At 35.0% G+C, this 12,670-nt stretch overlaps 1 protein-coding gene across 2 annotated transcripts in view; it reads left to right on the forward strand.

The window, feature by feature from the left end:
• Mmp2 (Matrix metalloproteinase 2) overlaps positions 1-11,563 on the forward strand; it is a 514,155-nt gene extending 502,592 nt beyond the window's left edge. For both annotated transcript variants that reach the window (XM_085944250.1, XM_085944249.1), the window contains exons 7-12: positions 530-688; positions 1,289-1,929; positions 2,801-2,942; positions 3,381-3,540; positions 7,365-7,468; positions 9,324-11,563. In XM_085944250.1, the coding sequence (XP_085800376.1) occupies positions 530-688; positions 1,289-1,929; positions 2,801-2,942; positions 3,381-3,540; positions 7,365-7,468; positions 9,324-9,604 (1,487 nt within the window). In that variant the 3' untranslated portion in view covers positions 9,605-11,563. The remainder of the gene's footprint in view (positions 1-529; positions 689-1,288; positions 1,930-2,800; positions 2,943-3,380; positions 3,541-7,364; positions 7,469-9,323) is intronic.
• Positions 11,564-12,670: the final 1,107 nt, after the last annotated feature.

Raw genomic sequence — 12,670 nt, forward strand, 5'->3', positions numbered from 1 at the left:
GTTGCATGCAATATCGTGGTTAGTCGATATACCTACCTACCTATCACGAAAATTGTTAAAGTAATACCTACCACGACTTATAGATGGTACAACAAAAATAAATGGTTTAAATATAAATAAATTCATAAAGCATAATTGAAAATTAAATTCTATCAGGAAGAATCCGTTTACAACATTTTGACAATGCAATTATTGGTTTACGATAACTATGATAAGGTACATAAGTCATAGATTGAACCTAATTATTATTAATATGTAACAAAATAATAATACTGTGCCGATCGATCGTTGTCCACCACATTTGAACCGTAGCAAACAACTAGTAGGTCATTGGTCAATGCGCTCCAAAAAACCATAACTTGTCCTGAATGCCTATTTAGTTATGTTACAAATTTGAACATGTTTCATCTAATAAATGTATTATCATTTTAGCAACTACATAATAGTATTTACCTATGATATTTCTTATAGAGATGAGTCTATCGTCAATGTAGGTGTATATTATTATTCTGGATGTAATTGATTTTAGGAACTTCTCTGTTCGCGGTGGCGGCTCACGAGTTCGGGCATTCCCTGGGGTTGAGCCACAGCTCCGTGCAGGGAGCGCTCATGTATCCTTGGTACCAAGGCCTGAAGCCCAACTTCCAGTTGCCCGACGATGACAGGCTCGGCATACAGAATATGTATGGTAAGTACTGTAGTCCTTGTGATTTCAGGTTAACTTCGGATAGATGACAGAGAGATTTGGGGGGGTCTTGTATGGGTATTTAAAGATGGAAGTTACCACATCGTCACAGTATTTATATTTAAGCAAAAGAATTAAATTCAAAAATTTGACAGCTAGGTATAATTTAATAAGTTAATAAAAAATGGGTACGTATTACGGGTAAAATGGGAGGTCGAAACCCCCGCATAAAAATTTGGTTCATTTCATTTTTAAAATATCGAGTAAGAGTGAGATAAATAACGACTGACCGCTCACAAAAGTCTTGAACAGGTACCGTATACTTACTATTATCTGTGCAGGTAACTAATGGTAGCCGTGAGTACAATAACCTCTCTCTGCATTTTTGCGTATTACACGCAAATGGCAGAACATTTGAATTTTAATGAGTGGAACCTGTTCAGGTCAAACATTTATCCCGACTATAATAGTACATCAATTTTCAAGTCCCAACGACATGGTGACAGTACCAACATTCACTTCATTTGATTTTCTCAGCTAATTATATTTCTGAGTAGCTTTTTATAATATAGTCAACTGATTATTTTAAAATGTACTTTTTAGGTTCTAAGGAGGAAAGAATGTGGGGTAAGATACCGGACAACCTTCCAACGGAACCCCCGAGAGTGTACACTACACAGAGGCCGAAAATTCAGCCGAGACCTAGGTGGCCCTCGCGCTACCCCGACTCTCAGCCGGGCTATCCGAACAGGCCGCCGGCCTGGACGACTACCAGCACCACCGCCCGACCCCATAACCACCCGGAAAGGAGACATCCCTACTACCCGGACAGACCTCCCCTTCGTACGACGACCACCGCACGACCGCAGTGGCGCCATCACGAGTACGACCCTGATAGGAGAACTGACAAACATTATCCGAACGTGAAAACAGTCTACACTGACCGCGGAAGCATTCCTGAGAATCCGCCGCCGCGTTCCCCTGAAGTCAGACCCTACAACCCCACCGGACAGCCTCATTATCCGCGTCACCCCGACTATCCTCATTACCCGGACGTGAAGCCTGAGTATCCGCGGAAGCCGCACTCTCCCAAGAAGACTTACCCGGCCGAGAAGCCGCGGACACCGGAAAAACCGTCCATGGACCGCCCCGACCGCCCGCTCGGACCTCCACCTGACACCTGCAACACCAACTATGACGCCGTTGCTTTGATTCGTGGAGAAGTTTTCATCTTTAAATCGCAGGTAATGTTCGACCGCTTAGCCTGAATCATATTATTGTAACATTCTATACCTATATGCTAGAGCTAGATAAACCGGAAAACTTCTTTACATATAACTTGTAATATCCTGAATGCGTGATGGAAAAGTGATAAAGTGTCCACATATGTAATCATTGGTAATGGCTTCGAAATCCGCATGTGAGAAATGTACATATATATTTGAATTGGTAACAATGACCGAATAGGTTGGACAAATGGCTTCATTAATTATATCAAACGTAAATATTTTGAATAATCATCATAATTTGATTGAAATACTCTGTCAGAGTCAGCCTGCGCTACATTGCATTCTCTTCAAAAATTAATTCATATTTAATTGCTACCCTTCTTATTCTTACTTCATTATCGTAGAATAGTAGAAATAAGCAACAAAGCAATGCCACATTGTCAGAAATAGTTCTCATCAGAGAGGCACCGCACTGATGGTAGGCGCTCGGTGAATGGCAGACAGTTCCCCGGGGAAAGTATACATAACACAGGTTTCAACGATCTGCTTAATGGTTAGAATTTCTTCGCACTCATACAAAGAAGACTTAGTTAATCCCCACATATATTCATAGGTTACGGTGTCATCAGCTATGCAATATAGCAATGGGGAAAAACACAGCTTCATTTTCAAGATGATGACGATGAGGTTATATATTTACAGGGAGTCGGTGGCTTGGGAGCTTCAGCATTAGGTTCATCACCAAATGGTAGCTCTCACACCACTTTGGATGCCTTCTCCAAAGTCATCGTTCTTTTCAACAGGCTCCTCTCTAGCTATTTACTTAATATGTAATTATGTAAGTATAAGATAAAAGTCATAATCTTACTGGTGTTATTTACGACAGTACCTTTGGCGCATTGGGGATTCAGGTGTAATGGAAGGATTCCCGACTTCCATCAACCGCATGTGGAAAGAGTTGCCCGAAGACCTAACTCACGTCGACGCTGTTTACGAGAGACCCGACGGGAAGATTGTGTTTTTCATTGGTAAGTACAAGGATTTCGTGAGATATGTAACGCCCACGATGGCTGAGCAGCTTACGCGTCGGTTTATGATATCGTGGGTCCCAGGTTCAAATCTTAGGTCACAATACACATATTGTTTTTCAATTTGTGCATGAGTCAGAGTATGGACCTATTAGGTTGAGCAAGTGGCTATCATCCATTTCTCTTAAAACAAAAAATCAATTAATAAAAACCTCCCATATGATCCTATTAGGATCGGACATGGTCAGCAGAAGACCGAGCTTGTGAGTGACAAATGTTCAGAACAGTAAGGTCCCATACAGATGATAATACATAATAACAATCTATCATCTGTTAAAAGAGGAACTGTTTTGTTTTTATTTTAAAATGATGTATAAATAATATTAAGTCTTCGCAATCAGATATGTAATGGTACATAAATTATTTTGTTTATTTTAGGAAAACTCTTCTACTTATTCAATGCAAACAATCTGGTACAAGGATACCCACGGCCCATAACCGATTTGGGTTTGCCAAGCGATTTGGAGCACTTGAACGCAGCCATGGTGTGGGGACATAACGGAAAGACCTACTTCTACAATGAAACAATGTATTGGAAGTGAGTATACCTTATTTAAATACACACCCATATTTAAATTGGTCATCAATCACTCATGCTGGAGCCAGTTATTCCGAAAAAATAGTAGGTAATTAATGCATTATTGTCACATAGCAGATTAATAAGATAGAACCGCGAAACTCAGTGGCCATACACTCAAACCATTGACAAAGATTTTGAAGGTAGTGTATGCCTACTAATAGAATCTCAAAGACCTAATGAAAGCAAGCCATTAAATAAAATAATAATTAAATACATACATAAATATCATATTCTCACACTTCTGTACACTCAAGAATATTACTTTCTTACAACCGCACTAGGAATGTAATGCACTTCCTATTATTTTTGAGTTCCTTGATTATTGTACCTACTTTCCAATGTAAATTTAAAAATTTACCTTTGTGGTGCGCGTGCTCCACCTAGATTTTGTGTTATTAAATTTAAATAATCCATTACATACTACATTACGTAGTATCGAATGGATCGAAGATTTTATAGAAGGCCAAGACCTGCCAAGAGTTGTATTGCCCTAAATATTGATCTATAGCAGTGCTTCGCAACCGGTGTGCCGCGGTGCAACAGCCAAATTTGCGTACATGGCTGGTAATATATTTGAGCACCTGCATGAACTTAATAAAACAATGCAAGGTCAGAATGAAAATATATTGACGTGCTCTGATAAAGTAGAAGAATTCAAAAATAAACTCGAACTTTGGCAGAAGGAGTTGAAACAAGGATCTGTACAAATGTTCCAAAGGAACTACCAGAACACCATTGAAACCAAGCAATTAATTTTCCGTCTCAAAAACATTTATCTTTGCTGCAAAAGAAATTTCATCAGTACTTTCATACAATCAATGCTACTGGATACAAAACCTTAAAACCTTAAACCGAAAATTCTATAGAAGCGCTTTTCCTATAAATTCGAGAGGAATTTGTTGAATTGATAAACGACGGGACGCTAAAACTGAACTTCGCCGATGTTCCATTGACTATTTTCTGGATTTCGATCAATAAAAAATATCCTAGGATTTCCGACAAGGCTATCGTAGTTCAGCTTCCATTTCCGAGTCAAAAAAGTATTATATAGTATTGAATTTTTGATTTTTTTCGAAATTCAAGAAATCTACTGATATTTGTGTTTCTCCATAATTGTAAATTAACTGATGATTCTTTCAATAATAAACTTGAAATGATTTACGCATGACCTTTTTTGATGTTATACACTTCTAAATTGACATAAAAAGCATTGTAACTCTACCCAAGAGCGCCATTTTACCCATTAATATCATCATTGCTTACAGTAAATTAATATTATTAGTTATTGTTATTCTTATTAGTTTTAAATCATATCTAATAAACCACATTTTTCAAAATCTACTGATATTTTATGAAATCTACTGAATTTTTTGTCAAAATCTACTGAAATTTTAAATTTTAACTTGGCAACACTGGGTTGATTGCATAGTCAGTGTTGCCATATCTATCTACTGATTTTTTAAATTTTGGCTTAGCAACACTGGGTTGATCGCATAGTCAGTGTTGCCATGTCTATCTACTGAATTTTTAAATTTTGATATAGATAGATTTAGATATTTAGATATAGATAGAAAATATAGATTTTGAAAAATGTGGTTTATTAGATATGAAATAAACTAATAAGAATACCAATAACTAATAATATTAATTTACTGTAAACAATGATGATATTAATGGGTAAAATGGCGCTCTTGGGTAGAGTTACAATGCTTTTTATGTCAATTTAGAAGTGTATAACATCAAAAAAGGTCATGCGTAAATCATTTCAAGTTTATTATTGAAAGAATCATCAGTTAATTTACAATTATGGAGAAACACAAATATCAGTAGATTTCTTGAATTTCGAAAAAAAATCAAAAATTCAGTATATTGGCAAATTTCAGTTGACATGGCAACACTGCTGGTTTGATCGCATAGTCAGTGTTGCCATGTCTATCTACTGAATTTTTAAATTTTGACTTGGCAACACTGGGTTGATCGCATAGTCAGTGTTGCCATGTCTACTGGAATTTCATTAGATCTACTGAAATTGTTGTCAGGAAAAGAAGAAATAATGATATTTGTGATGAACAAAAGTCACTCTTTACATGATTTTTTAAAAGACACTTGTGAGATTATGTCAATATGCACGCTTTCACCAAACACAATCGTTGAATTTCATACATTTTTGTCAATCAATGGTATTTTGAAGAAAAAATCTAAATATCTACTGAACTTTAAAAATGTTAGTTGGCAACACTGGTTGATACCTTTTAAATATTTTTGGGTTATAATTAGCTAATTAAATGTATATAAGTTTCATTGGTTCAAAATAAAAATTGATTCAACAGCCTTACAAAAAAAAAAAAAAAAGTGACATCATATTTTAAAATTTTCCTTGGTATCGTAAAACGCCGATATGTCGTACGCCCGCGTTTCAATGAAATGATCAGTTTTAATCGGAATTCGTATAAATGTTATTGTTTATTTGAATATTTATAGTTATCTATGGGTGCTTGTTATAAATGTGAGTTATTATATAGTGCTGTGCATTTTTAAATCATTAGGAGACGTAAATAATATCACCTGTCGTTTTTTACATAAACAACAAATAATGACGGATGTTACCTTGTTTTTAAAAGTGATTTTTTTGTGACTGTGTTAAGTTATATAAAATTGTGCTCACTTCAACTTACAGTCACTCGAATGCATCTCATAAGTAAATATGTGGTGAGTCAATTGAAATACCGTATGTTAGTATACATAGCGTAATAAATTTTTAGTGTCAAAAGACTTGATTTCCGTCAGAGGTGTAGAAACTTAACATAAACAGATAACTTAATTTATAAAAATTTTAATAAATCAGTTCTAATATGTTTATCGATCAATCTTATTATGATTAGTTTGTGAAAATTGATTGTATATATCGGTTAAAACGCATTTTAAATTGGCCATCTTTGTTTAGTCGGTTCGAGTGTTGCAAACATTGTGAAAAAATAAATTCCCATATTGTCAATAATGTGACGTATGTGCCGGAAAGCTTTAGAGAAACATCAATAATTTATCGCAAGATAACTTAAATTCGGAAAACCCTTCCTTTCATACTCTATATGACCTATTTGAATTTCGAACATTCAATTAGTGTGTTTGGCGTTTGAACCCATCGGACGTGACGAATAAGGCACACAATCGCTCGCAAAAACAGGCAAAGCTGTAGGATAATAATAATGAAAGATAATATAACCATACAAAAAATCGCTAAACATAAAATCAATACCATTAATTTTACCTCGACACTATTTGAAAAACGCTATTTTAGAGTATCACACTGTCTTTGATCTTTAACCTTAGCGATAGGTAGGGGGCCCCATTCAGAATGTGGGGTCCATGTCTTGGTATATAAATTGTTTTACGTGTGGTGTGCCGCGGAATTCTGGGAAGACCTTTGGTGTGCCGTGGGTGGGAAAAGGTTGCGGACCACTGATCTATAGTATACCTATATAGGTCAGTATAAGTTTCAAGATTTTTAAAGAACCAGATCCAATTTTTCATTTTATGGAACCAAACCCCATTCGATTTTTCAACAGAAACCAAACCTTTAAAAAAATTGAGGAAATTGATAATAATATAACAGGTCTGGTTATAACTCTATTCACTGAACCATTTAGGGTTAATTATTGTTCATCAATTGTTTAGCACTGTTTTTCTGGTTAATTATCTTAGGGGTTGAAAATTCAGTGTTTTTACTCGTATATAAAAATATACCTAAGATTTATATTCAAAATTATTTTTTTTACTTTCAGATTTGACGAAGAAGAAGGCCGAATAGAATTGGATTACCCGAGAGACATGTCCATGTGGAAAGGCGTCGGCTACAATGTTGACTCTGTATTCCAATGGAAAGACGGTCAGTCATTTTTGTTTTCTATATTGATGATAATAATAAAATCAAATATTTAGCAAAACGGGTGGGCTCCCCTAAAATATATGAACCACATTTAAAAAAAAACAGGTTTTACAATTATTTAAGTGCATTTTATATTGACCGTTTCATGAGGTTATAACAGATTTTTTAGGATAAATAGGTATTAGCCACTTGCTTAACTTATTAAGTCTATACCCTGGATCCAAACAACATGTGAAATGCCAGACCCTGGATTTTAATCTGAGACCCACGTCTTCGAAAGCGGAATCTTTACCACACGTTCATCGTAGGCACTCCATCTCAGATAACATAGTTATTATAATTAATTGTCATGTATCATAAACGGATCGGGAACTTAAGTCATTGGACGCTGAAGATGCACCTGGCGCGTAACGATCAGGCGGCCGATTGATGTAATTAGCCTGCATTTTAAATGTGATAATTAAAAAGTAATTATCTACTCAGCAGTCAATGTGTTTGGATAATAGCATTCACCCACTTGAACAGTGATATTATGTAGATGAGATAAAATCCAACTCGTGTCCTAGGATATTTTCTAAGGTTTTTCAAAATGTATTCTTGAATGTACATAATTGCAGAGCTTATCTTGTAAATCCCGAAACTCCATAAACACCAAATGTCAAGACGGTACTTCAGTGAAACGGCAAATAATTTTCAACTATAGGTGCGACGAAATTTCGGACTGGCTGGCAATCGGAGAGCGAAAGTGAGCCGTGAACACGTAAATTTGTTTTGTGATGGCGACGGGGGAATTAATTCTTAAATCGTGTAAAGATGACTAAGAAACGTTACCCATTTACTTGAAAAAGAAAATATGTCAATGAATATATTATTAGTAGTAATAGAACAATAAACATAACATAAAATGGACGCATGTTGACTTTTTATGACAAATTATGTTTTGTTCTGCACTCGCCATTTGCACAATCTTCGCGTCGCGTAGTCATAATCGTTTTAGACCTTGCCCCAGCTGAAGTATATATAGCCTTAAGGAAGAAGAAAAAGCTGAATAAACTCAAAATTATCCATTTGGTCTATTTTATTTTGAAATGTAATATTTAGACCCCAATTTTTAGTTACCTTTATTGGAATTAGCTAACGGAGTTTGGAGGTTTGATGTAGTCGGTAGAGTGATAATGAAACTGAATTGCGAGATTGTATCTTACCATACCGTCAATTATTATTTTTTTATTAGTACAATTTAATTTCCAGAATTTTGAAAAATGTGTTTTTCTTGCGGTGTCCGTTATTGATGAGCATTTTGATTTATCTCCCACAGACCAATGCGCATCAATTTTTCTTTTTCCACTTGCATTTATTAAAATCACTTTAATATAATGTCATAATCATAAGCCGGGGTCGCTCCACTACTGGATGAAGGCCTCCCTTAGCTCCCTCCACTCTTCTCGGTCCCTAGTTCTTTACTACTTTCTATAATACATTCACCGAATTTATTGTAAGATAATTATAATAAAACATTCAAATATAATAATGAAAACATACCTTTTAAATTGAATAAGAGTGGTACGCAGTTAACACTAATTAACAGATAATATGACATGATAAAACATAGTCACGCCTGACAGTTTGGATACGAGAGATATTTATGAAAGGAGTTTGGTTGTTTGTGCAGATACAAGCAGTTGTACTCATAATAAAAAATCAATCTTTACAGAGGCGATGCATAATACAAACTACTAATGATTTGCATAAAAATTTCATTTTTGATCCGATGACGAGTTTCGAGATTTACAAATTAAGCTGACGATATGTATGTTTAGGTTGTATTCTTACAACTGTTTTTCATTATTTTCAGGTAAAACATACTTCTTCAAAGGCAAAGGTTACTGGAAATTCAACGATTTAAAGATGAGAGTGGAAAATGAAAGACAGCATGCGTCGGGTCCGTTCTGGATGGGCTGCCCCTCGCCCCGATCGGGCGAACACTTCGCGGTGGGCAACAAGGAGCCCTACAGATCACTGCCGCCCTCTCCCACCAGCGGCTTCCAATATTCGGGGGCTCCCCTCCCCTCCGGCTCTCTGCTGTCGCTCCTAGTTATGGCGCTCGTCTTATTATACAATATAGATTTAACGTAAAATAATACGCAACGAGACTCTTTAAACATAGACTTGGTTTCGAATGATACCTTCCGTAGCATTGCAATTTAAAGATTTGAGTCGAAGGGGCCGGAACAAATTTATATTTTTATTAAATAATTTTGTGGGGAAAAAATATTTATAACAGACTTAGCTTAAGGAAAAATCTTTTATTCTATCTGCGACAGGTTTTCAGTGAGTTTGCAATTCCAGGATTGAACATTTGTGAATGCCATTCGTGACAGACATTACCGGGATATGAGACCCTCTATAGTCAAGTCATTGTGAGTTCCAATTGTAGTGCTAGTTATTGATTACACTTCACGTTTGATGCGATGAAAATTTTGATCGGATATTTCCTATTAATTAACATGCTATATTTTTTTTTATAAGGAAATATCATATATTAAATCATGTACCAGTTCCCTGCATTGTCATAATGAAGTGGGTATTTCTTTCAATAATCCTGGAGTGCGACAACTCATTTTTGCACTATATATTCCTCAATAAAACTCCACCTGAATATTCATTCTTATGAATATAAGACACACTGTATTCGAAACATATATTCGCTTAATAGTGATACGTATATAAAACTATGTAAATATAAATTTTTTATACTTCGATAATAAGTGTAGTTCTATTGATTATATTTTTAATGCTTTTCATAATATCGATAAGTAATTACTGTGCATACATAAATAAGGTCACTACTTATAAAAATAATTTACAAAATTTAGTAATCGTAAAAAATGCAAATGACAGGACACAAAAGCATCATTGTTCAAGGATTCATAACGACAACTGTGATATTATTAATATTTGTTTCTCTAAGTGTTCGGTAGTGGAAACACAAAAATTATTTGAGGTAAATTGGTTCATATTGGATTTCATACAAACCCAGTTATGAGGGAATCCGGTTTAAATATATTATGTTATATCCGGTGGTGGCTGACCAGCTTTCAAACATTGATTTCATCTTTCATCGGGAGTGCACTCATATGATGCCCACTTTTTAAATAGAAATTCATTCGGTGTTGTCTTTTGATCGGCAAAACCATCCACATAATTTAAATGCATTTTTGAATAGGTAATAAAATATAATATTTTATTTCTCAAATGCGTTAACGCCTATAACACATCATCACTATAGGATTAGTTTGTCGAATATCCGTTTTTGTCAAAATCAACCTTTTAATGCAGAATGATTTTTTGTATCTAAATGGATCAGAACCATCCTTTTCTTTAAATTGCTTTGTAATGAATACAGCATTCATATGCTGTAAAAACAACAATTTAAATACCTCCATGTATTTAAATATAGGCTAATGAAATTTGTTTTTCATTTCCTGAACATTTGACAATTGGTCAATTCGACAAACCGATCCTACAGCGACGACATGTCATTCGGTTCTAATGCGCACTAAATGCATATAGGAAATGTCAAGGAGGTTTGAAATAATACAATATCGACTAAAATCAAATATCCTTACTGTATTTTAGTACATATACCTAGTATGCATTGCAATAAGTGAGCAATGATATATGAATAAGAAATACACACATAGAGGATGTTTTAGAAATTGTAAGGAGTGCCACTGAGCTCACACAGTGTTAGAACAGCCGCCACTGGTTATATTGCTCCCTCTACTTGTACTTGTACCACTCTCAAGCTGTGCATCTATCACCACACCTCATGCTAAAATGCTCAAAAGTATCCATCAATTTAACTTTCCCCGTGTTGTCAATGCGGAAATCGAATGTAATCGAGTCGAGAGCGAGAATTCATTATGATGAGAGAATAGTTTTAGAAAACGACCACATAGATGGCGCAAGAAAACGACTGAGAGTAAAATGGTGAAATCATTACACAAAGTGAAAATTATAATATGAAATGTAAGATAGGTGGAATTATGACCATAATTATATTATACTATGCTCTTTAAATAAATTTATTTGAAATAAAATGTTTTTATTTACAATTTTATTTCATAAGCAGGAAGCGCATTCAAGGACATGTGAAAATAATCACACATAACACAATTATTGGAGTGTCTGTGTGTTTCTTTGGATATTACTAAAAAAATACTGTAATATGAAAGAGAGGTGAAACTTGCATAGTTTATAAATATTATATGAGTGGTTCACAAGCCAAGTGAAGCAAGTCCATTCTGGTTAGTTTTGACTAAACAAGGTTCAAACATAATATTTGAGTCTTTCTAATTCTGTAAGGGTAATGCTACTTTAATGATAATTTGGTACTTCGTATTTAACTATCTCCATTTGATAAGTAAAGTCCAAAAGCTATTAAACCATAAACAAATTCAAAGATATTTGGCACAGTTTCATTTATACACAAATTTATCTATATGGTGTCAAAGGGTTTTTGGGGTGGGAAGACTGCGCTGGCAGTGGCCCAATGTGAGTATAGCCGGAATATATTCCTACTCCAAACCACTTGCATTCTAGTTTAGTTCTGGAATCTAATTATCAGGATGGTTTTTGAAAATTTTATTTTTAAATATACTTACCTATCTACTAATTTAAGAAATACATAACTATTTTTTAACTATAAATATGTCGGGGCATTATTCAATTATCAGGAATAACTTTAACCCGACCAATTCTACCGAAGGTTGCTGAGATGTTGGAGAACCATGTGACAAGTTCCAAGGTAGGTAAGTATCAGCTGCAAAGCAAGTGGAGCACTCTGGTGGTTTCTAGTTGCCATAGTATTGCCAGTATGAAAACTACTGCTTTTCAACTGGCTACAGATCAATATTTTTGTGTGAAAAACAATAAAATCAATTGAAAATTATGTAGTGATTATGATATTTGGGACTGTTACGTATAAACATACCACATAAACGTGAAGTTCGATAGTTTTGACAGAAAATATGAGTAGTTAGAGCAACGCCGAGCGAGAGAAAACGATGAACTAGGCTTCGCGTAAGAGCTGTCGGCAATAATAAGAGTAACAATAATAAAATTCATGAGCAGTATTAGAAATCGCGATCTGCACAACGTGTAAGTATTGTCAATGAATGTCAACCAGTAGCGAAGGGT

This window comes from Rhyacophila brunnea, unplaced genomic scaffold (genome assembly GCF_057557595.1).
Source record: "Rhyacophila brunnea isolate RB1 unplaced genomic scaffold, BYU_Rbru_1.0 scaffold_17, whole genome shotgun sequence".
NCBI lineage: Eukaryota > Metazoa > Arthropoda > Insecta > Trichoptera > Rhyacophilidae > Rhyacophila > Rhyacophila brunnea.